Source organism: Falco punctatus, assembly GCF_963210335.1.
Source record: "Falco punctatus genome assembly, chromosome: 2".
In the NCBI taxonomy this organism is placed as follows: Eukaryota; Metazoa; Chordata; class Aves; order Falconiformes; family Falconidae; genus Falco; species Falco punctatus.
The window spans coordinates 94,327,353-94,352,227 of record NC_137581.1 but is presented as its reverse complement, the minus strand read 5'-3'; the positions used below and the strand labels follow the sequence as shown (position 1 = coordinate 94,352,227).

Genomic DNA, 24,875 nt, shown 5'->3' with positions numbered 1-24,875 from the left:
GGCTCCCCAGTTCAAGAAAGCCATGAAGAAACTGGAGAGGGCCTAGTAAAGGTCTTGACAGATAGTTATGGGACTATCAGTTGTGACTTCTGAGTTCATGTGGCAAAGGTTGTAAATTGTGGCTTGGGAACTCCAGCTTGGACATGGGGAAAAAAAAATTACTGGGAGGATAGCGCAGCATTGGTGCAGGTCATCTAGGGAGGTGATGGAATATACATCCTTTGAGGTTTTCAAGACTTGGCTAGGAAGAGCCGCAGCTGACCTGCTCTAGAGTTGGCAGTAGTCTTGCTTTTTGAGCAGGTGGTTGAATAAAGTGATTGGCAGAGCCCTTTCCAACTGTTTCAGTGGCTCTGCAGTAAATAATTTTGTCAGTAAAAAATTAATTGTTCATAGTTTAGTCTGGGAAAGACTGGAATTTACACAAATGCAAGAGCATATGTGCGCACATATACCTCGGGAATACATAATTCTTTTTACTTCTAGGTATCAGCTTGAATTAAAAGAAGAATACATAGCCAGAACCAATAAGGTTACTGAAGATGAGAAAAAAAATAAAGGTAACCATCTCTCGGAGATTAATTAAGTAGCTGTTTATCTCTAGAGCTTTTACTAACAGGTGTCAAAACTGTTGTTACTAAACAGTCACAGTGTTTAGTAACAGTGGCATAAGTGTCAGAAAAGCCATCAAAATAGATTGTGAAGACATGTAGCAGGATCCAGTGACAGGTCAGCCACTCCTAGCTGTTCAGAATGCAGTGGGAACCACGAGCTGGTGCTTTGCACAGAGGCTACAAAGCATCCTGCTTTTTCGGTTTCCCATCTCCTGAAGTACTACTAGCTCATTCATTCTCTAACTGAACTCTGGTGCAGTCTGGTACCATCCCCTTGAATGGTTGCCAGTTCCTACATTTATTGTGCACAAGGTGTTTAATTGGAGTTTGAGGAAGAGCTGGGACAGATAATGTAGTTAGACTTTTAAGTTAGGGACACATGGAAGAAATGGGCATATGAATTTGATTTACTTAATTCTAAAGGAGTATATGTATGCAAATGTGTGTGTATGTATATGTATATTTTGAAGGAGTGTGTACAATGTTCAGTCATTTTTATGTCTTGAATTAAACTGAATGTTGTATTTAGCAGCTTAAACTGTTTTTTGCTGATAGTTTTTTACTGTAATACTCTACTTATTTCAATTCAGTATTTTTAATCCTCCCTGCAGAGAAAGCTATGCTTTTGCATGAAGAATCCATTGCTGTTCATTCAAAAAAGGAGGAGCTCAAGCAAGCTATATCACACACGAAAGAGCTTGAGGTAATTGTAAACATGAATTTAAGGAAGCTGTATTCTAATTAGTGCATTTGATGTATATTTTAAAAAAAAGTGAAATAAAAATAATTAAGTAGTACAGCAGTTCATAAGCTCCTAAACTGTTCTTTATTTGCAGCTGGATTTGGAGTCAGTGAAGGCCCAGGTTCTGTTGGTAAATAAACAGAATCAGTTGTTAACAGAAAAACTGAAAGAAGTATCAGACTATCCTTTGCTAAAGGAGGAGAAATTGGAGCTCCAAGTGCAGAATAAACTACTTAGGCAACAGCTGGATGAGACTCGCATTGAGAACCAGCATCTGCGAGACAGTAAGTGTGAATGATTTAATAACTTTCTTGTTCATGTTTCCCTACAAGTACTTATATACAAATAAATTTTAATTAAATAGATTCTTTGTATTATGTTTACTAGTAGTTCACATTAAACCCCAACTAATGTTTGTGTAAAATGAAAGTCTTTGACATTGTATTTTCTTTAATATGTCTGTATAGTAGCAATCCTGAATGAAGTGGTACCTATAATAATACGAGGAGTATCCCTTTCACCCTTTGAAAAAAGCAGTGCAATATTTCTAACCATAGCATTAGTGTGGTTAATAATGATAAAAGAACATTGCATTATTATGTTAAAATGATTTTTAAATTAACCTGATTATAGTTATTAAATGTCAATTATTTTTAATGTGCGTTTGAGATTACGGGAAAGTAATAAAAAAAAAAGATATGTATACTCAGTTACATAAAATAAGGATGTGTAATATTCTTCCAGAATGGGACTGTCTGGGTCTAGTTCTTAAATGACTATGCCAATGAAAATTTTGGTCCTTTGTAAAAGGAAGAAAAAAAAAAATCCTTAAGTACTTCATTCAAACAAGGTCTTGTTATGTTCCTGAAAACAAATCAGCTTTAAATTTTGAAGTGGTATCATATAGAAAAGCGCACACTTGTTATTCTGCAGCTGAGTATCTAGTATTTCTGTTTCTGGGTAGAGCTGTCCCAGCCCTCAGCAGAGCACCTGGCCTGCCAAGTGGAGCTGAGGAGAGTGGAACATTCTAGGAAGCTGGCACTGGATGAATTTGAAAATCATAGGCAGATTTTGGAAAAGCAGCTACAAAGTGAGGTAAATTATTCTTTCTAAATAATTTGAATCCTTTATGCTTCCTGTCATCTTGTTCATATATCTATGTACCTGTGTAGGCAGTTTAGCATAGAGTTACAGGATTGTTTGTACTCTGCTTATTTTTATGTAAACAACTCTAAAGAAAACAAAACAACACCTAAAAACAACCAAAAAATCCCAACCAACTCAACATAACCAAAGTGAATCTTTCCAAGCCATGGAGTTGTCAGCACTGACTTTCAGTAGGGTACTATGTGTTTATGGTTTCATTGGACCTAAAATGTTCAGAAACAACTATTCAGCCAGTTGGGATTTGAATTATGAGGGGTTTGGGTTTTTTTTCTCTGTCTCCTATAGACTGAGCATTGTGCCCAGTTGAAGACCCAACTGTTGGACTCTGAAGCTACTGTCAGGAAGCTAAACATGCAAGTTGAAGAACTGAAACTGCAAGTGAAACAAACACAGGCAGGTTTGTATCTTATCTGAGCAGTCCTTTATGAAGTTCACTTAGCTACACAGTGTAAGAATTTCCAAAAGTTTAAAAAAAGCTGTGGTTGCATAGATCTAATATACCAGCAGTGAGTAGATTTCAAGTATAAAATAAAAACCTATTTAAAAGCTCAGTTTAAAAAGCAGACTCATTAGAACTTCCCTGCCTTTCAGAAAACAAACATAGAGGAGGAAAACATTCCTCCTTGAATACTTGCATGTTTTTATTGTCTCTTTTTCCTCAGTTTGAAGAAGTTTGTTTGGTGGTAACGTAATCATGGTTTTTGAGGGGGTGAGTTATGTTTTAATGCATTTTGATTCATGACTGTTCACGATTAGAATAATCGATTTGAAATTGTATTCCGTACCTCACAAATCTAAATACAGCTTTCAAACAGTTGTTGTCAAGGCTGTTAACTTACGCACCTTGTGTGGGCATTAGAAAGAGAGAGGCACTCGCATGAAGGAATTCAGTGTGCTGAAGAAATGTAATTCTAAAGATGCTTATCTGTCAGATTGCTAATACTAAGTATGATAAATGAAAGGTTTGGAATGTATATTTAAACTAAAAATATGGAATTTAATTCTGCAATGGTTATACATTACATACAGCACGTGTTTCACCATAGTTGTGTGTATGCAATGCTTTATATTATTCACTAGACCAGTACGTACATTTTCATATATGGTACAGGTATCGGTACCATTTGGAATTGAAAATTTGTTAGTGTCAAAGTAGCAAATACATATTTTAGTTAAATGATTGAAATTACTGCAGAGGCTTTTATTTTGCATCACGGTTAAGGATGTCATTGAAGAACTATTTATGTAGAAGAAAATGAAGGTTTCCATTTTGCTGAGAAAGACACAGCCCTATAGATTGGTCTTTTGGCCTTGCTGAAGCATACACGTACAAGCCAGGAAGCAGACAGCCCTGAAACATTGAATTTAACTGGCAATTTTGGAGAATTTTTTTCTGAAGAGCAACATTGTCTATGTGCTATGTTGTATTTCTCCAGATTTCTTTTTTTGATCTAAATAGGAAATTGTTAAGATTTGTGGCTTGCCATACGTCCTTCACCCTTTGACAGCATGATTAAATATAATGTGTCCAAAGTGGTGATGTTTTCATTTTTATTTATATTTATTTAAACATAATTTAAGAAATAACATTGTACAGTGCATATTTCAGGGAGTTTTACATGGAAGGATTATATATTTAAAAAAAATAGTATCAGTGATAATTTGCAGCTATGCAGCTACATTAAAAATATATTTAAATCAACCCTTTAAATTGTGGTGAACGTTTAAGCCAGTTCCATGTTCAGATAATTTTGACCAAATTGGAATTTACGTGCCACAGTTTACTGTTTCTGTTTTGTTATGTGTTTCCCTCTCTCACTCTTTGCTGTCACTCACGGTCTCTTGCTGTCTTTTAGCTCTGGAAAATGAAGTGTATCGGAATCCAAAGCCTTCACTTGTTGATCGGTCTGTCCTTGACTTCACTGGTGACAGAGTTGTGCCTCATGACATTTATGTGGATAGCGCATTCCTGAAGAACCAGGTTATGACCGATGTGATGAAGTTAAATGCGGTGCCAAGAGTTGGCTATCGTCAGCAGTTACATCCACGCAGTACTTCTCCGGATTCTGACCTGGAGTTTATGGCGCAAACCCGGGCAAGAATAAAAGAACTAGAAAAAGAGGCAGAGTATTTGGAAGAAGCCTACAGGAACTACCAACATAGAGTCATGCAGGACGCGGCTGCAAGCAGAACACCAAACAAGATGCAGTCTCCTTTACTTGTGCAGTGTGCTAGTATTAGACCCCCCTTGGCTACCCAGCATGAACTTCTGGAGGATAATCGCAGTCCCCAGCATTCCCCCCTCAGCAGTCCAAGAGGTGAAAAATACATCAAAAAAACTGGGCAGGTTGATGTTTTTAAAAATCCCCTAACACCACCACACAGAGGAGCGTCTTCTTCAAGACGGCTTTCTTCTACTCCTGTTTCCAAATTGGAAAGAGAGCTCAGTAACAAGATTTCAGATGGTAAGTCAATGATTATTAAGTGGTGGAATATTGGGATACTGTTCCTCTTGCAGTATGGGAGGAGAAAGATTTGGCAGTGCTGGTCTTTTCCTGTTTGTTGTTTGCGAAGAGGCAGGAGAAGTTAGAGACAAATGCGTTAGCTGCTTGGACTGTTGCTTCTTTGTGGAAGCAAGTACTGGAAAAGTGCATTGAGGGAGGCTAAACATACAGCACTTTGTTGAGGTGGCTTTAAAGAGAACACCACGCCACATAGCTCACTACAGGTGTAACCTTATGATATGCAGAGTTTCATTCAAAAGTTTCTATCAAGTATAACTACTTTGCAGCATTAATTGTAATTTCCTAGTTTTAATAACCCTCCCTCTATATTCCTGTCCTTTCATTTAGCAATTGTAGTTAACGTGTGCAGCAGACGACTGCTACGTCTGGCTTCTCCTAAATTGAGTTTTCTAATCTGAAAGGTCCAGATTTGCTTTTGTTTGTTCTTTTTGTTGTAACATCTTTATCAAATATTCCTGAGTAATTGTGAGGGGGAAGGGATTAGTATTTGGTCATGATTGGAAAAGTGGAATTTGCTATTAATTCCACAGGGTCTAATAGTTACTTAGCCTTTTTATTTTTTTAAAGGGGCAGTACTTAGAAAAGCAAGCAAAATAGAAAAGAAAAATTTAAAAAATTGTGGTTTCAAATCTGCAGCATGATTTCGTAGGGTGAAGACTTTGAGATAGTAATGAAAAAAGATCATGATCAGCTTCTGAGTGAAGGAAAGTTAAATAGAAGAAGGGCAGCTTAGTTTGGAAGAGAGTTAGCTGAGATGGGTTGTGAGAAATCTGGAAAGCAATGAGTGATACGGAAAATGTGAAAAGGGATCAATTAATCTCTCCTTCACAGACCACAGCATCCTGTGAAATCGAAAGGAAAGAGAAGGAAGTACTTTTTCATACCATGAGTAACTTGTGGATTTATTGCTTCTGTGGCGACAAGTATAGATGCAGGATGGAACCCAGGATGCAGGATATAGATGTCAGGGGACCCAAAATAGTATTCATTGGGGAAAGTTTGGGTTGGGTGTTAGCAGAAGTAAGATATAAGTATTTTCCTTCTAGTTTAGTTTTGTTTAGTAATGGGCACTGTTAGAAACAGGTTACGACCAGTCTGTTCTGTTGTGGCTGTCCCTGTGTTTCTGCACATAGAATATCATGCTCTGTCACTGAAAACATATTTGAAAACTTGAACTTCCAAAGCTTTTACATTTTAAGTTTTCTCTGTTACCTTCTCTAGAAAGTATTTACAGACTATTTGTTTAATACTGCACACACACAAAGTCTTTCATAAAGGTAGGGTTTTGTTGTAAATTAGGAACATAAAAGTTAAAGTTGTGTGCATGACCTTCACAACCCCTCCCATCTTTGTACCTGTCAGAGGCTGGTTATATGATACCTGATCTCTTTTTTTTTTCCTTTAGATCTGTTCTTTGCTTAATGCTAAGACCAGCTTGCTCTGGAGAGGGATGAGAGCTGAATAACAAAAGAGGGCATTACCTGACTTAAGCATTACAAAAAATTTTGCGTAGGGGAGCGGGTTGCAGCTAGATGATTTGTTCTGGTGAACTGATACAATACATGCCCCAGTAAGCACAGTAGCTTCAGCGCAGTGCCGTGAAGTGATTTGTCTGCTTCCAGTTAGATTGCTTCCCCACTGATCTGTCACCTCTGTTTCAAGAGTCATCAGAGAGAGAGTGCTTTTATACTGGTATATATGTTATCCTTTGTACTAGAGATGGATGAAGCACCAGATGTGTTTTTGCTAGAAACCGTAAGTCATTCTGGAAGGTTTCATGGAGCTTTTGAGTGGTGTTGAAGATGCCAGTCTGAACAGCTCAGAATAAATGTTAAGAGGTAAAAGATGTCATGCACGTGAGTCTGAGGTTTGTTTTTCCTTTAAGTGAGATATACCTCAGTGACAACTGTAGCTCAGTTGTCAGCACCTGTCTTCGAAGGATGAAAGGAAGAAGTGTGTCCTCCTGTAAAGTACTTGCAGTTGGCAGATCTAGCAGCAGTTTTACTACATAATTGACCAGTGGAAGTGTATGTGGTTTTCTGTCTTCCTTTAAATTATGTATGTATTTGACTGTTTCCCTTCCCAAGTCCATTCATATTGGACATCTTTCAGGCTTTGACCTTCTACTGGGAAGGAGTAAGCCCATTTCTTTAAGAACAACTAAAAGTAGGACAGGTTCCATTTCTGTTTTCCTCTGCTTACTGTCTCTAATCTCTGGGCAGTAACATGGATTAAGAAATAGTTACTGAGAAAAATTGAATTGCCATCTGACCCATGCTTCCTACTACATTACCAGTACTTTTTACCTTGATCATTACTTGACAAAACTTCGTCCCTTGTGATGAGAAAGAGCAAAGTTGGTGAGTCTTGCAGAGAGCGTACCGTGAGCCAAAGACCTCAGCAATTTGTCTTTTAGTAGGAAGTTGTTAAATTTCTAATATAGATAATTTCTAAATAGTAATAGGTTGTGGTAAATTACTGTATGAGATGACTAGTGTGCCACCTGTATCCTAACATGCAATATGTGTTAACACCGAGGAGGTGAGTGCAGGAAATACTGCCTGCTCTTCTTGTCTGTTTATTCTGCACGTGAAAATTTGACAAGTTATTTTATAAAAGATTGGGTGGTGGTGGGCTGAGCGTTCCGGCCATGAACAGGTCATGCTGATACATGTGTATGACATAACTGCTGGGTCCTGTTCTGTTAGTGCTCAGCTTCCCCAGAGGGTGTTCATCCGTATTGCATGGGCACAGGGGCTGTCTGGAGATAAAAAGCCATTGGCAACCCTTAGTCTGAAGCATCCTGACTTCTGCAGTGTGGTGTGCGCCGTAACAGGGTGTACTTCTGTGTGACCACCTGAAAAAACTTTAGGTATGGGCGTGTTAATAATGGCTTTTTGTCTATCTTTTGAGCCCAGTTAGCACTGACAACAGTAAAACTTATTTGATCAATGGAGAGAAGAAAAACGGCAGTACCAGCTTACTATATGAATACCGTATCTTGTGGGAAAACTAATAATTCATAGTCTAGTAATGAAAGACCTGTGCAGCTGCACAGGAAAGGAAAATTAAGATTGCAAAGCAAAATTTAATCAAAGCACTAGAGTTTGCAAGTTTGATTAAAAGCCTTTTTATTGGAGGGGTTTTGTTTTTTACCTTGTTTTTTTTAGGAAACTCAAGACTTCTCTACTCCTATTGTCTTGTTTCCTTCCCTGATAACTTTACAGCTGTTGATAAGAGGATAAAATCTTCAAAGATTTTTCTTCTTTGCTTCATCACTCACTTTTACAAATCTGTAGAAAATGAAACCTCCAGGTTAAATTTCTTAATGAAGAATGGCCTTTGGGAGACCTCAGACATTATCTTTCACTGACTAGTAAGCATATCGCTAGCTTGAAAACCAGGTCTGTAACTGCTTCCTCTAATACTCATTATGGGAGAAACTACTTGATGCTTGGCAGAGGGGCTACAGTTTGTGGGGAGCATGTATTTATTATATGGTGATAATCATAGGCTTTATGAGAAGTTTACGATGGTGAAGGCTTGTAGAGGAAAATGCGCGTACTGGAGAGGTAAGAAAAAGAAATAAATAACCAGTACAACAAAGTTCATATTTTAAGGTCCAGGTATTAGTTGCCCTGTAGTGGTGGTGCCTGCAGAGTCTAGTTATGCATGTTGTAAAAACCAGCCTTGTCTGAGAAATGGTAAGGGCAAATAACTAATGCAAATTGTGGGATTTTCATTCTGCAGACAACATTGGCTCATACCTTGCCTCTTCACAGCAGAGTGTTGACCAAGTGCTTTCTCCTATTTCAAAGCCATATCTACTTTCATCTTCAGAGTCTGTTTCTTCCTCATCCAGTCGTGGCCAGAAAATCAGGTAACTTTGTTTACAAAGCAACATTTTTAACCTGCTTTTAAAAGAAACGTTTATCTAATTGTTCATGGTGATAGCTGCTTTTGCAATTCAAGCAAGCCATTAATTTTGCAAGTGAGAACTTTTCTGAAGATGGATAAGCATTTCCATTCTTGCACCTGGAGAGCAACTTAGTTATAAAAAAAAGAAACATCCCTCTTCTCCCAAATCCAAATAACTTTGGCAAATACGATTTGGCATTTTCAGCGCTGTTAGATTTGTGCTTCCTTCCAGTGCAGAGTTATATGCAGTGAAATACTTAAAACCTCGTGTGCACTAAAAACTTCAGATGAATGCAATGTTTAAAAAAAACCCAACAACAAAAAAGTCTTGTCCTATGACAAAGTAAAACCTGACTGATTTACAAAGTGTTCTGCAAAGTCATTTCACTGTTGTAGTTGAGCAAGGAAGGTTATTCCAAAGATTCCCTCTGTTGGGGCAAATGTGAATAATAGCACTAGCTCCAAAGCCTAAAAAAGTCCACTGCCATGGACAAGTGTTATGCAGAGGACTAAAAAGCCTAGAGGGTGAGTGTAAGGCATCCTAAGTGCTTGCTGGTTTAGTGCAGATGTAGCAAATGGATAAATACCCATCAGTGAAACTTAGCTCAAATTCTGCTCTTTAAGGATACTAATTAATGCTTAGAACTGTGCGTCTTGGCACTTCCAGTTTGTGCTACCGCAACCAATACAAGTATTGATTTGTTACTGTGTGTGGCTTCAAAGATCGAGGGTGGTTCATTTGGTGTGTGCTGTCAGCACAAAGGCACACCCAACAGATACAAGTCATACAAAGTTTGTATGTTCCTGGGCTATAGGTCAGGCTGATTTACTTTGTTGGGTTTCCCACTGCTGTAGAGATCTCTGTAGATACAGCTCTAGATTTAAAAATGAACTTTGCTTTTGCCCCTCTTTGTTATTTTACTTTTCATGCGTCAGTGTTTTGACAAACTTTTCAAAGCAAGGTATGGTGTGAATTCACCTATTTCAAGACAGCTGCAAGTTCTGCAGCACTTGAAATCTGTTGTATTGGTGTAGACTTTCTGTTTTATTGTTATTTCCTTACACAGTAGACCACTTTTAGACAGCAGAGTGAAAGTTTCATTGTTAATAAAAACATATTCTGTTAATCACTAATTTCAGAAAATGTGTTTTCTAAAAGTTTCCTAAAAATGTCAAATCTGTTCCTAAAAGTAAATCTGAGTTAAACAGCCCCTGACTTGCATGCCCTATATATAATATCTATGAAAAAATCTTATTTTTTAAAAGTGTGAGGAAGGTATGCGTATGTCCAAGATATATCTGACTTTCCCTGCTGTCCCACACCTTTAGACCATATTGGTAACTTAAAAATTTAGACTGTATACTTTTTTGGGTAAGAATAATGTCCGTACTCTGTTGTAAACAGGAATGTGAAGGCACAGCAGTGGCCCATTAACTATTACTTAGCACATTTTATTTATAACAATCCTATCAGACGTCTTACCCTCATATGAATTACCTGAATGTATTTTTAGCAGTTTGTTGTGGTGAGCTCTTCTGGGATTTGACAGTTTTGATTCCTTAAGTAGGCTTCTGTGCCATCCATATAAAGGTGATCCTGAGAAGGCTAACAGGAGCTCTTGGTGACGTAGACTAATTTGAGAACCAACTTCATTTCAGAAGACAAAGTTGGGACTTTAGGGGAGTAAACTTCATTTTTCAATTACTTGAAATTATTTTTCAAGAAAAAGGTAAAGCTACAGGCTCATCACGAATTCTTGTCCAACGTGGTGACAATCTCTCATCTTTCCCATATCAGAACAGGCCTTTTACGTACACTTGGTGTTCAAAAGCCATTGAGGTTATACCTGATGCACACAGAACCCTTAATAAAGATATGTGTCTTTAATTGTGTCTGTATTTTTCACATCTGTGACCTGACTGATGAGCTTTGTCGATTGAAGCTCGGTAGTTTCTGCTGCCTTTTTGAGATTTAAGTCAAGGCAGTTCTCCATTCTCACTTCATTCATTAACAAGCTGTAATGTTAACTTCTTTTTTTTTCCTCTGAAGAGCTTGTTCATGTGTCTGTGTAACTGTTTTCAGAATAGGAATCTCCAGTCTGCTTTGCGTGTGGGAATGAGATGGGTACCAGAACTTTTTTGGTTTGTTTTTTAAAGATCTCTTTGAAGTAAATGAATAACTTTGCAAAATTAAGCAGCATAAAACAGACTTCTTTTTCCATCCTGTAGCTCCTGTTTCCATGTATGAAATTCTTCTGTTCTTAACAGTCTCTGGTGCCTACGACTCTCCAATAGTGAGAATCCTCAGTAAGGTCTTCAGAAAAAGCTCAAGGATTTAATGTTTCTTTCCTAAGAAGAGGCACTTGAATTGGCCTTAACCTGCTAGCCTTCATTCTAGATTTGATGGCTGAAGAAAAGCAGCTTGACCTGGGGCAGCTCTAGCAGGCATTTCTAGGGCTTCTCTATTTTGTTGTTATCAAGTCCTCAATATACATTTACCGTAGAGAGGGTCTCTTTGGTGTTTAGAATTTGGGAAGAGCCTTTATGTTCTTGGACTTGAAAAGAAGCTGTTGGGTTTTCTAGGGACTGTGAAGTTAGTCCCTTTGAGTGTCTGTCTCTTCTTGCCCTGCTCATCTACATTTTCTACAGTGTCTCTCAGATTTCCTATATTCCTCTGACAGACCTTACAAAGTGAAGGCTGAATGTTAAGGTGATATGGGAAAATAATACTGCTTGAGGGACTGTACTTTGAGGGATGTTGTAAAGTCCACACTGCCTGAAGAGTGAACAGTATGAGCGAGTTCTGTTGCAGAGAACAGGCCAAGGTCTGGGCAGGCAGCTAGGGGTTGTAGTTCATTTCTTGGGTTCCTTGTGCCAAAACAAGGGTATGAGGTCCAAATAATTTTCTTGAACTTGCTGCTTTCCCAAGATTTTCTTAAAGGGGAAACATTCTTTTGTTGAGTATTTTTTAATTTCTTGTGCCTTGGACTGTTTTCTGTTACATAAAATATTTGAGAAATGTATGCGTGGGCTTTTCCAGTTATTTACTCTCATTATTAAGCAAATGCCACATCATTGATGTGTATTGTGGGATTACTTTATGACCTGTAGATCTGAAGTGGCAATGGGAACTTCTCTGAAAAGAAGGATGAAGAAAATACTGTGTTGTAACACCAGTAATCATTACAAGTTAGACCTCTGTCAGTGGGGAAGAACAGTTGCTTCTGTGACTACAAGAGCTCCTTGTTTATTTGTGTTTCAAGATACGGTGGTATGAAGGAAGCCAATAAACAAAAGACAGGAAGTCAGTCTACAGTTATAAGGCAGATTATTATCTAAACCATTCCTTTTGTTTTTTTGTTTAGGGCTGAAGAAACCAATTGTGAGGGTTGTTACCAGTACTAGGCTAAAAAAATAACTGGACATTAACAAAATAGGTTAGATAGTGGTGGTTGTTTTTTGTTTAAGCTTTAATTTTAAGCGTAACTCATGTGGTTCAATCATTTGGTGTTGACTGGCACACCAGTACTGTTTTATGGAATATTGACATGAGGTGTACAGTCCAGGGTTTGGTTGCTAAACTTGTATAATGGGATGAATTTTGAAAAATGCTTGGAAATACATGTTTACTCTTATTCATGAGGCAGACCTCTCTAGTTTGCTGAATCTGAGGCAGTGTATTAACTGTCTTTCTAGCAATGTTGCAGGACGCAGTAATGAAGAAAGTGGCATACATGTCCTTGAATCTTGCATCCGTAAGAATTATATAACACTGAACATTTCTGTGAAGGCAAGACTAAAAATGTGAAATAGACTTCCCAAAACTTGAAGTTTCATTTACTCTCTCGTACTTAATTTACAGGGTATTTTCCCCCACTGACATTACTGAACTGCCCTTCTGACAATGCAGATCTATTTGTTCGTCCCCAGATTTCTTTATTCAACATGTCTCCTTGTGGGGGTATGCTTTGTTTGTTCTTCGCTTTTGCCCCATATAAGACCTGAATCCCTTCGAAATTGTAAGCACAAACATATTTATACCCTGGTGAAGAGCACCAGCTGGTGTAAAGTAAGCTCTTTTATGAAGAGCTGCTGCTGAATTTGCTTAGTGACCTGCACTCCTTTTGCTACCCTGCTTCTGGTCAGAGTTTGGTAGCAGGGTCACGTGGAAGATACTGTTCTTTTACATTATCTTTCTGAAGAGATAAATGGGGATTTAGAATGAGGGCACTAATCCCATTTTTCATAGCACCCAGATTTTTACCCCTGTATATCATACATGTTTTGCCAGACATCTAATCCTAATACATTTCAAACGCATCTGTTAAGATGGCATCAAAGTGGGAATTAGACTACAACACAGAGCCTAAAAGGGCAAATTTCTTTATTTCATTGTCACGATTCATTGTCTTTCTCCCCTTTTTTTTTTTTTTTCTTCCTTCTTCCTTTTTATGCCTTTTGAGATTGTATTTTGTTTTAGTGTAATGCTTTTAGGTCCTATATAGGCCTTGGGGAAAGGCTGCAGGGAGATGGCTATGAGAGATTGAGCTGACTTCTGGTGGAAGTCAGAGAACTGTATTTGAATGCCTTAACTTTTGAATCAGAAAGTTACAGCTTTTTGGTTGCATGGTTTTTACATTTGGTTTAGTTTGTTGCTAAGCATGTGATTAGTCCTTGTATTTAAATCTCAGATCACAGAATCACAGCGTGGTTGGAAGGAACCCTTGGAGATCTTCTAGTCCAAATCCCCCTGCTAAAGCAGGTTCATAGATCGCTATTTGCTCAGAAGTTCGGCATTTATATTTGTTATTCCTTCTTCTTTCAGACTTAATAATCAACAAATGGATAAAAAAGATTTCAGTGATATCCCCAAACCAGAGAAACTAATGTATGAGGACCTTGAAGAACACATTTCTTCTCCTGAATGTAAGTTTTCATGCATTTTAGGCAGTTTGTTTAAAACCCTAGGGCTTAATATTTGTAAGACAGTTGTCTTGATAATTTAAGACTGTAGTTGGAGAGAAAAAATTCTGACTGATGTTGGAAATAAGAAAATCAAACTGACATGATGAAGTATTCATTTTCTTCATATTTGCATCTTTAGAGGAGAATGATCTGTAGTAATAAGTTGACACTGAAATCAAGCTGGTTCTGAAATTTGGGAACATACTTTTTATTCAGAAATCTTGCATAACGTTGTTCTCATTAATGCATGTAGGTCTGACAGTTGTTTCAGAATGTTTTAGAATTGTGTAGGATTTTTTAAAAAATCAGCCAAGTATACTATATGAACTACTTTGAGGATCTATTGTATTTGCTGAATGAAGTAAAACTCCAAGGACTATTGGTCATGGACCAATTATCAGAGCACTATTACCAAGCTGTAATTCTGAAGAGAAGTTTCTGCAGCCATTACATATACTCTTGCTGATTTTTCGTCCTGTAACTGAGGCTTAAATAGTATTATGAATTAGAAGTTACTTTAGAACTGTGTGTAAATGTGTGAAGAACACTTGAAATTATACTGTCGTTAATCAGCATGTCTGAGTAGTTCTGGAACATGGTTCAGTTACTGAAGCGTGAATTTTATCTTAATTTTTTTTCTTTTGAGGTCAGCATTTTATTTATTTACATTTCTGCTCTCTGTTGATTGCAGGAAGAACTTGGTCATTTAGGTGGTGTTTTGCATTGTGTGCTATAAAATGCTTCCTTCTCTTTTTATGCTGCAGTCAAGCCTGCAGGGTTAGTTTTCAAAAACTTTTGATGTAACTAAGGTACTATAGAAAGAGGAGGATAATAGAAGTTAATTCACTGTATAGCCACTTGTATGTGGAGAGAGAAATAGAAGCACAGCTACTGGCTTGATTTCCTAGTTTTTCAGCATCTCGGTGACATTTTTATGTTGGACCTGAGCATTATCTCCCATGAAACTGTGGGTTTAAAGTAAGTGAAGTTGTCAATGAGAAAGGTATGAACCTTTCCCATTTCTAAATTTTGTTAGGTCTGTAAATTCTTTAGACAGGTGGAGTTTCATCATTGGGTATGAATTAAATTCATAGCTAGTGAAGAGATTATAATTATTGTATGGGAGAGTTAGAATCACTGATTTATAAGAAAATATTCTTAACTAGTGTGTGTTTTCCTGGGTCCGAGACTGGCTGATTTTGTTTGTGGCTAAGTTGTATGGAAGATGGAGTGATGCTGTTGCTCACTGTCTTGAACCTGCGAGAATATGGTTTTCAGTATTTTAAAAACCAACCAACTAAACAATCAAAAAAGGCAGTGTTTAAACAGCAAATGTGCTGTTCGTATTTAATGGTAACTAGCAGAAGGTAATGACTCATCTATTTTTGATTTTGAAATTTACTCAGTACACTTGTTGGTATTTTTAAATTTATCTCATTTAGTTTTCTTTTTGTAAGCTTTAAATGCATTATTTGCATGTGAACTGAGCCTGTAGCCACTAATGGTTTCTACTCATCTCGTATTTTAATTAGATTTCGATTTATTTGTTTAATTTTGTATTAGAGACTTTTGGGAATACATTACATATTTCACTTTTATTTTATCACATAAAAGAATAGACTGGCATTTTCTTGGCAATTGGACCTGAGTAGATGCTGTGCCCAAGTAAGTTACCACTGTATCATTTGGTCATGTGTGGCAGTCAAAAGAACAATTTCAAGAGTTTGCATATGACTTCTCAATCAACAATACTTTTGTTGGGTCAGACTGCATCAAAAAGACAGTCTCAGTATGTTGAAGGAAATCAGAATTGCTAAAAAGGGGAGAAGATAACCCAGGAGGAATTGGGGGGGGAGGAGGGCAGGGAGAATAAGAACATAAAATCTAGAAAGTAAATGTAGAGTAAGATAGAATGAAGGAAGAAGTTGCTAAGAGTAGGAAAAAACCCAGTGGCGTGAAGGAGATACCATAAACTGTGGAAGCCTTTTAATCCCGCTGTGAGTGAGGTCTGGCATGACAGGATTGAAATTTCTGTTGGCAGTAATTGCTTTTGGTTGATGTGCTTGTCTTAGAGAAATAATGCATCTCTTGTTGTCCACCCTTGCATCAAAGAATGAATGTGTAAAAAGTGTGTTACCTTTCTTTTCTTTCAGAATGGTTAATGTAAAGGTGGTTTTTACTATACTGTTTTGGGTGGGGTTTTTTTGGTTGGGTTGTGTGGTTAGCAGACCTTTAGAATTAGATACAGTATTTAACAGGAACCTATTTGTGAAAGGGATTTTTTGACTATTTAAATATTACATATGCTGAAACATACTGATGCCTCATATAATGTTGTTGTTGATAACCTTATAATTTATACCTAAAGTTAAAGAGAGAGCAAAAAACCAGAATAGGTTTTCTTTTGAGTGTACTAACTCATTATTTTGGTCTATGTGAAATATAGATACAGAATTTCCTTCAGCTTTCCTGGTTGAAGCTGGTAGGACTTCCTATTGCTGCTGTAAGAAACTGAGACCATTCTTGTAACTTAGCCAAGACAGATAGTTTGGCAGAAATTTTCTGTGATGCTTTCACCTGTAATTCCTTTACAAGAATTTTAATTCAAAGAGATTCAGACCATTCTGAGAGAGAGACTAATCAGTTTGGGTGTCTTGTTTTTTCTTCATGCAAAATATTTCAGTTTTATTATGAAGTGGAAAAGAAAAATGCTTGAAACCTTGATAATATCGGAAGGATGGGAAATTGAAATTTTCTAAACCTTTACTCAAAACTTAAGGAAATATAAAAATTATCTGTACTATGTTACACTACGTGCTTGGAAAAATTATCCTATATATTGCAGGTTGGCTACCTAGAGATAATGGCTACATCTGACTTTTTATGTCTTCTTGCTTTCTCTCATAGAATTGAGATAATAGCAGTCTGCATGGTTTGCAAATAAATAATTAAGAAGCCGTTGCATATCGTAGCAATGACCACAGAAGTACAGTCATTGTGTTTTTGTAGATTCAGAGCCCCATTGTGCAGGGAGAAGAAAATATAGTATAGAATATTAGCAGTATCCATCCGCTGTACTGAAGGCAAGGATCCTAATAAAGAAATAGTACATGATCAAATAATTAAAGGCTGTTTTATGTGCATGGAAAGGATGAGCTAAGCTTGGACATGTAATGTTTTCTGTGACCTGTTATCTTGATTATGTAAAGAAATGATAACATTTTGGTTTTCTGGTGTATATTTATTCATGAATCTGTTTTGGCTTTGTAAACTGATACTTAATTTCAAAACTAACAATTCTGTAATTAAAGAAGCAAGTACAGCCTGTGATAATTCTTAATCCCGAGGGAAACGGTCAAGTTGAAGGGAAAGTGCTCAATTAGTGCTGATACTTGCATTCTTATTCAGCCATTCCCAGACTTTGTGTCCATTGCTCAGCTCTGCTATTGTAATTACAAAATAATGAAGCCATTGTTCAAATTTCTTCTCTAGATCAGGGGGACATTCCAGAGCAGTGTGAAAGTGATGCCTTGCATCCATCCGGGGACATCATCAATGGAAACCATGTCACAGCCACTTCACTGCAGGACTTAAGTGAGTTTTCAGCTCAGAAACAAAAGTGAATACCCTTTTTAAATGTCAAATGTGTAACATAAAAAAGCCAAATGTTTAACATCCTGTAGGTACGTATGCTGGCATGATTGAACATTTTTTTCCAAAAGTGCTAATAATGTAATAAAGAGGAAGGTATGTTTTATTTTGCTTTACTGTATGAGGAAGACTTTTTCATCCTGTTTTTGATTAATTTTTTTTTTTTTTTAGTTTAAACTTCTGCCACCCAACTTACTACCCATCCCACCCCCCTGACTGGCTTCTGGAGAGATGATTTTGGTTTTTTTCTTTTCTCTTCAGGATAGTTATAAAATATTATTTCTGCTCTTGATAGAACTAAGACTTGAAAGGTTTTGGTTTGGTTTTCTAAAAAATATTTTATGTCCTGCTTGTCTGGATTTTTTTCATTTTTCTTGACTCAGTTCACAAACTGTATTATCACAATGCTGTACAATGCTGTTTTAATTCTTTGGGTAGGTGAGGATGATTTCAGTGCAGCATATGCCACTTTTCTAATTGTTCTAGATGGAAGCATTATGATATTTTTATTTAGAGAAGAGCTTTCTAGCTTTGTAACAATTCCCAGTATTTAGTTTCCCATCTAATGACTATCTGAATGCTGTTCTACTTACACAGCTTGTTTAAATATACTGGTCACATAGGCAGTGTGTCCTGCAATAATTTTTAAAGGTCTTTTAAGTACTTTCTTTATAAATATAACCATATTGCAGAGAGGGAAAGAATGTAGCAACATGAACTTTAGGATAACAGATTTAATGAGAAGGTCCGTGATAGGAATGAGAAACGCATAGAGAGATTTGTCAGCTCTCTGGCCTCTACTTTGGCTTTACTGTTTAACTTGTAGTGAATTATGTATCAGACTAAAAATGTTGAGAGGTGGGAAGAAACAACATCAGATACTGAAGAATGATTTTGGTATATGTATAAGCAATATATCCAGTTGTTTTTCATTTACTGGTAGTTATACAGGAACCTGATACTTGTTTGTATACTACTGTAGTAATTACTGAACTATATAAATCAAATTACAGATGTTGAAATAACTTTTCACAGCAGTGCTGGATCAAAGGCAGATTGAAGAACAGAATAGAGAAGTTGAGGAAAACATAGAGGAAAGGAAAAAAAGAGAAGAAAGGAGAGAGCGAGAACAACAGGAAGCTTTGGAAGGAGAGCAAAAAGAAGTGGAAAAGCTTAACAAAGAGGTGGTGATTCAGTATTTTAGTTTCTGACAGTAATATAGCTTTGTAGTGCCATGTAGGATTGTTCTGTGTGCGTTACTTTGTTAAAAATAGATTTTATTCAAGTGAAAGTAGTAGAGGCTGATTTTTTACATACTTGTGTGATTAACTGAAGAGTCTCGCTAGAATTTCTCCTTATGCCTAGTACCTTTTTCACTGGAAACCAATGCCTTTTCTTCCAGGCTTCATGTAACTGAAAGCTACAGTTTTATGGCTAGAATTCAGAAGGCAGCTGTCACCATGCTATTGGAACAAGCTATACAATTGCTGTCTTCCTGGTCTGGACTGCTGCTGGTGGAACACACCAGAACATGTTAATGTCCATCTGTTCATAACCCTGCATTAGGGTATCTAGGGTGCTTTCTTGGAAGTAGAAGTTGTAAGGAGACCTTAAGGAGTTTGCCTAAGTCCCTTTTAGGTGACGTAGCACCTGTTGAATTAGAGTTCTGGACTTCTAAGACCTGTATAAAACTTGATTTTTTGCGCCCTCCCATTTAATCTTCCTCTTCCCACCCTTAAACCTTGGCTAATTTGATTCAGTGCAGTGGTACCGGTCAGACATGCTCGTGCTACCCTTCACAGCAGCAGGCTAGGCCCTTCAAGAAACTTTCATACCTGTGTCAGCTCTTCTTCTTCAATTCACACGGAGCTGTCAGACATAGAAGCCTCAGGCCTCACAGCATCTCAGACATCCAGACAGGCTGAGTGGGATTTCTTGATGTCACTTTGAATTGAAGCAGTACCTTAACATTTCATCTTGAACTGTATGTAACAAGTTAATGCTGTTCAGACTGGCATGTTTTACCAAGGTTAACATAAAATCTCATGTGTAGTGCAGGTATAAAGGTATTTTTCTTGAGCTGATCGGTATGTAATTTTGTGTCTTAAAGCCGATCCAAGACTCAGTGAAAACAGAGGAAGAAAAAGAAGATAAGGAGGGGGTAAAATCTGCGAACAGTAATTCTGGTGCTGAAGATAAAGTTAAGGATCCTACTCCAAATCCATTAGAAAAATACATGAGAATAATTCAGCAGAGCAGAGCGCAGGAACGGACAAACAAGGTGATTATTCTCAAAACTGGGTCTCAAAAATGTTACTGACTGAATTTGTCTCGCTAAGCACACTTACAATGAAAACAATTCTCTCTGCCCCGCCCCCCTTTCGGGCCTATGTAACAATCTACAGAGATGAGTGTTTGGATTTGTACTGCAGAAATGTGTTGATTCAGAAGAAAAATAATGTAGACTTTCTTCTATAAGGGGTTTTGTTCTGGTGTCCTGTGGGGAGGGGGTTTGTTGGTTTCTTTGGTTTTTAGATACTAGGACAGTATTTAAATGTAAATGTCCTGAATTTTTAGTTTGAACTATGTTTAAGTACAGCCTGAATCTACACAGGTCAGTTGGTGTTCCACTAACACAACTGGTATGATAGAATTTATTCTGGCAAAATGGAAGATTTGACCTTAAAGAACATGGTAAACATTACTTTGATGAAGGCGTGCAGGATACTTTTGTTCAGACATTATCCAACCTGAATTTCCAAAGCATCATTGTTCTAGATGCAGTGCAGCAGCTGTAGAAACAGGGCAGCTCCTCCAGATTTTTGTTTTCCATTAGGTGCCTTAAAATACAGATACTGTTTATTAGAGTCACTTAAAACCTTGACTTAAGAACCAGTTACAGGAAGTGTATTTTCTTCTTGGTTGTCAGGATTCAAAAAAAGAAGAAACAGGAGAAGTATCACTTACAGAGGGACTTGTATCTAGTGAAAAGGATGACAGGTAAGGCATATATATTACTATTAATCACTTCTATTACTCCATATTAATAAATAGTTATTTATTAATTATGGTTAAGAGACATCTGCCTCCTTAAAAAGCAAAATAATCTAGTAATCAAAAGCAAATATACTGGAAGAATTGGGAATCCTTCATGTACAGGTAAGTTATGCACAGTATGGAATTCAGATCTGGGAACTATGTTCAATGATCTGTTTCAGTAGCTGTGGCAATTAGAACTCTTTATCTGCAAACGAGCAGCATCTCTGTTCCTGCCCAATGAGCTGAAGTGTGAGGGGTTCTTCTTGGGTAATGATTCTGAAGGTTTGTCTGCACGGCTCTTTGCAGATGGTTTGTTACTACCATAAAATCTAGGCCTTGATTTATCAGTAGCATCATGGACTTTTAACAAACTAATACACGCTATTTTTTTTTCTGACATTTTGGCTGCCTGCACCGAGTTACCATAGCTAAAGCATCTCCTTTGGCTCTCTAGACAGTGATAGATAAGGATATATATATAGTTTTCAGTTGCTTGAGAGGAAAAAAAATAATCCAACAACCCTCTATCAGATCTTTCAGTTTATCTGAAAATGCAGAATTAAAAATTATATATAAGCAAAGACTAGGGAACAGTTAAAAAAATAAATTAAATGCTCACCATAACTGTAGCAATGATTCAGCATTATCTGTGCCTTTTAAGTGCTGTTTTACATATCAGACCCTACCCTGGTGCTACCGAATTGGAATCTGTGTGGTGTTCTTTTCACTGGGTAAGCATTGCCGAATAGTGGATGTATAGTACTGAGATGGCATTCTCTTAATGAAGCCCCAAATCCTTACCCTAAAGGCTTGCTTATTTCCTTCAGGTCACTGAAATAGCAAGATAATTATGGCAGAGGCAGTCTCTTTGTTTTTAAAACAAGTATTTCTATTTATGATTTAGGATAAGAAACTACTCTGGACTCATACCACTTTCCTTCCCTCCCTCCTATCCTTAATACAGCACTGGAGACATTTCTCATGGAGACGTGGATGAAAACTTCTGGTGAACAACAGCACTTATTTATTACCATTACAATAAAAATGTTTTTACAGACAGAAAGCTGCTTTATAAAGTTGTCATAACTGTTAGGCACCGAGACTGCATAATTATGAATTTGAAAAAAAAAATAAATTATGATTTTGAGCTGCATCATCACTCTAATCATTCACTTCAAAGAGCAAGTCAGTCATATTGTTAATCTAGAAGGAGTTCCTTGATTGGGTGAGAGAAGGGAGAAAGCAGTGTCAAGCAATTAATCAGTATGTTCAAGTAGACTGACTTTGGCACTGCATTCCTGTAAACTTTCAACAGCTTTTCCAGTGGTGCCCCATCCCGTGCCCGCTCCCTTCCCCTTCAGCTGTTACAAAGTGTAGACCAGAGTCACGGTGTAGAGGTAACGAAACATTCAGTCGTCATCGTCTTTTTTAAAGGTTGGCTGGCACAGTCTCAGCGAGCGGAGTGTAACAAACCTGAACTCACCTGCCCCTTTTACTACTAACGGCAGGGGAAGCAAACGCTGCTAAAAGCAGCCCTATCTCGTGTGTCACCCTGTTGGTATGAACCAGCCCAGAACGGAGAGATTCAAATAAAAATGCTATTTAACTCATCTTTATTTAAGCTTTGTATTTTGTAGGTAGATTATAGGCAAAAATCAAACTTTATTTACAGTACAAAATACAGTATTTTTTAATCAATGAAATAATTTTGGGCAGCAGCATATATTACAACTTGCACTGTATTTGAGGCTGCTCATCTTGACCTAACTGCAAGAACATGAAGCCAAGTTTGACAGAATTTAGGGGCAAAAAGCCAAAGCTCTGTCTTGAATTCACTGGATGTTGATACACGATGTATCAAAAACATGACAGAAATAAACTTTTGCTCTTAGAAATTCAGCTAAAATGTGTTTTGGGGGCTAGTCTAATTTTACATGCTGCTTGGTTTGCTGTTGCAGCAATGCTCACATTTACAAAATTTCTGAGAGAATCCTTCCGTTTGATGTCTGGAATGGGAGGGATCGTGCTTGTTGCATTATGCTGGCCTGGAACAGCTACCCATGCTCCACTCTAGAAACACCCGCTGATTTACCATGCTGGAGTGTACGCCTACAGGGCATCCCTTCCCCCAACAGCGGCAAACGGACACTAAAGAATAAAACTCGTTTAACTTCAGATAAGAGACACAAAGCCTAGAGATGTACTAGTATGGAGTAGCTGTAGGTCTGTTTTCAAATAAGCATACACAAGTGTTGTCTATTATCTACAAATATTTATTTTAACACTTGGATGTAACTACAGGAAGCCCTTGGCACTGATAGAAAATATTGATTCACTGTTAGGTTACAAAAATTTATACATAGCAAAATTTAATGCTCTTTACATAAAAATATTAGACTACTTAAACAAAACTTCAAAAACTCCCAGTAATAGCTACACTGAATTAGAAAAGAATTAGGCTTTAAGACACTGCCTCCATTATTACCCTTATGCAAACACTGGGCTAGAACATCACCTGCATTGCTGTAGAAATGTCTCCTTCATGCAACAGGTAAGAACATACACTAGGCTATTTTGTCATATTTGCTCTACATTGACCAACTCTGCCCCTTTTTTGAAACTGTCAAATTAGACTTCAATATTTAACCAAAAAAAAAAAGTATTTGACATTAATGCCCCCCAAAATGCCTTCTCTCTTTAATACTGACTTGAAGTAATTGGCAATTCCTTTGATTTATATTCAGCAAACAGTCAAAACCATCAAACCACAGGTCAGCTTAACATGGGTATGACTTGAATATTTAATTTTTTCAGATGACTGATGTATTATACTCCCCCCCCACATTTATATATATATATATATATCATATAGAACAAACACCAAATATACCATCACTAATACTCAAGATATCACTGAATGCTTCTGAAAAAAACATTAATTAGAAGGCAGACTTCTACGGGAAATGACTTCAAAATGGCACCGGTTCGTTTGTTTTGTTTTCTGAACACCACGTTTTCTCAATGTGCTAATTAATTTGTAAAAAGGAAAACACATAAGCACTGACTATAAATTTGCTAAGCACCAAGATAGAGAAAGGTGGACATCCTGTATTCTGTTGTATGGCTGTAATTTTTGTTGCGTAAAACTCTGCATACTTTCTCATCCGCTCATTTGGAATAGTCAGATCAGTGTCATTTTAATAAGGTAACACTTTTCACTTACTAAAAATGTAGGATAATGGTCTCCTGCTGCTATATAAATGCTAAGACATTTATAGAAAATAAATATTAAGGCAAAGCTGACATTTATTTTCAAAGAAGGGGATCATTATCCAGATCCAGGGATCTACATTCCATTAAATAGTTAATAAAAAGATTAAAACTTGGGACATCTGCTCAACACTCACGTAAGCACAGGAGCGTGACTGCATCATCGTGACAGTGTGGCACAAAAGCAGAGTGCTGTTCCCATGGCCCATGGAAAGAGTGTTCAAAGACAGCCCTGTTGCAACTGAGGAAATGCTGCAACCGTGCCGTCACGTAAGCATGAGCCGTCAGAAATCCTAGCCAGCCAGTTTCATAGTTGGTATATAAATCGAGATACTAAATCACACGTGGTACATGTGCCTTTGCCCTAATAAGGTCTGTACAGAGATTACTGCCTGCTGGTTTGAAGTACCTGCCACAGTTTTGCGCAGGACATCATGCTGTCAAACGTGTCAAATACTAAATACCGAAAGTCTCGAAGAAGAATAATTTGGTCGCTTATTGTGAAGTGTTGCCTTTTAAAATGCCTGGAGTAAAACCTCCATGCTCTGTATGAAGGGATGGAAGATTACCCACAGGAAGATTTCCCTATGAAAGCGTTCCAGGAGCTGGAACGTGAAGCTTTTGCACTTCTCTCTAATTTTGTTTGGTAGACACACATCTGTGCTGCAGAGCAGCTATTTCTTGATTTGTCAGAGCTACAGAATTCTTCTGTGGAATTACTGTGGCAAACATTTATGTGTAAGAATTGAGTTGCTCTTTTGACCGAGACTGGATATCCTGAAGCTCCTGCTCTTCTTTTGCTTTGATATCTTGGTAGGCCTGCATTTTGCTTGCATCCTTTAAGTAGGCCCAGTTAGAAGACAGTATCATGAGGAAGTGGATCTGGAAGAGAAGGGTGAGCATGATGGCTAGTGAGCATGTCAAGAGGCAAAGCAAGCTGCTAGTTAGATTAATAGACGCTCTTTAAAATAACAACCAAAATATAAG

General features: G+C 37.4%; 2 protein-coding genes across 12 annotated transcripts in view; one reads left to right on the top strand and one right to left on the bottom strand.

The window, feature by feature from the left end:
- The window catches only part of OFD1 (OFD1 centriole and centriolar satellite protein), a 34,854-nt gene extending 13,173 nt beyond the window's left edge, over positions 1-21,681 (top strand). For 4 of the 6 annotated variants that reach the window (XM_080375687.1, XM_080375690.1, XM_080375691.1 and 1 more), the window contains 13 exons: positions 484-557; positions 1,223-1,314; positions 1,448-1,637; positions 2,318-2,448; positions 2,806-2,917; positions 4,377-4,985; positions 8,796-8,925; positions 13,789-13,889; positions 17,421-17,522; positions 18,615-18,763; positions 19,690-19,860; positions 20,509-20,579; positions 21,523-21,681. In XM_080375687.1, the coding sequence (XP_080231813.1) occupies positions 484-557; positions 1,223-1,314; positions 1,448-1,637; positions 2,318-2,448; positions 2,806-2,917; positions 4,377-4,985; positions 8,796-8,925; positions 13,789-13,889; positions 17,421-17,522; positions 18,615-18,763; positions 19,690-19,860; positions 20,509-20,579; positions 21,523-21,577 (1,987 nt within the window). In that variant the 3' untranslated portion in view covers positions 21,578-21,681. The remainder of the gene's footprint in view (positions 1-483; positions 558-1,222; positions 1,315-1,447; positions 1,638-2,317; positions 2,449-2,805; positions 2,918-4,376; positions 4,986-8,795; positions 8,926-13,788; positions 13,890-17,420; positions 17,523-18,614; positions 18,764-19,689; positions 19,861-20,508; positions 20,580-21,522) is intronic. The other 2 variants (XM_080375688.1, XM_080375689.1) reach the window with 2 other exon arrangements.
- Positions 21,682-22,214: 533 nt separating this feature from the next.
- The window catches only part of GPM6B (glycoprotein M6B), a 112,065-nt gene continuing 109,404 nt past the window's right edge, over positions 22,215-24,875 (bottom strand). For all 6 annotated transcript variants that reach the window (XM_080375707.1, XM_080375711.1, XM_080375712.1 and 3 more), the window contains one exon: positions 22,215-24,770. In XM_080375707.1, coding sequence (XP_080231833.1) covers positions 24,621-24,770 — 150 coding nt within the window. In that variant the 3' untranslated portion in view covers positions 22,215-24,620. The remainder of the gene's footprint in view (positions 24,771-24,875) is intronic.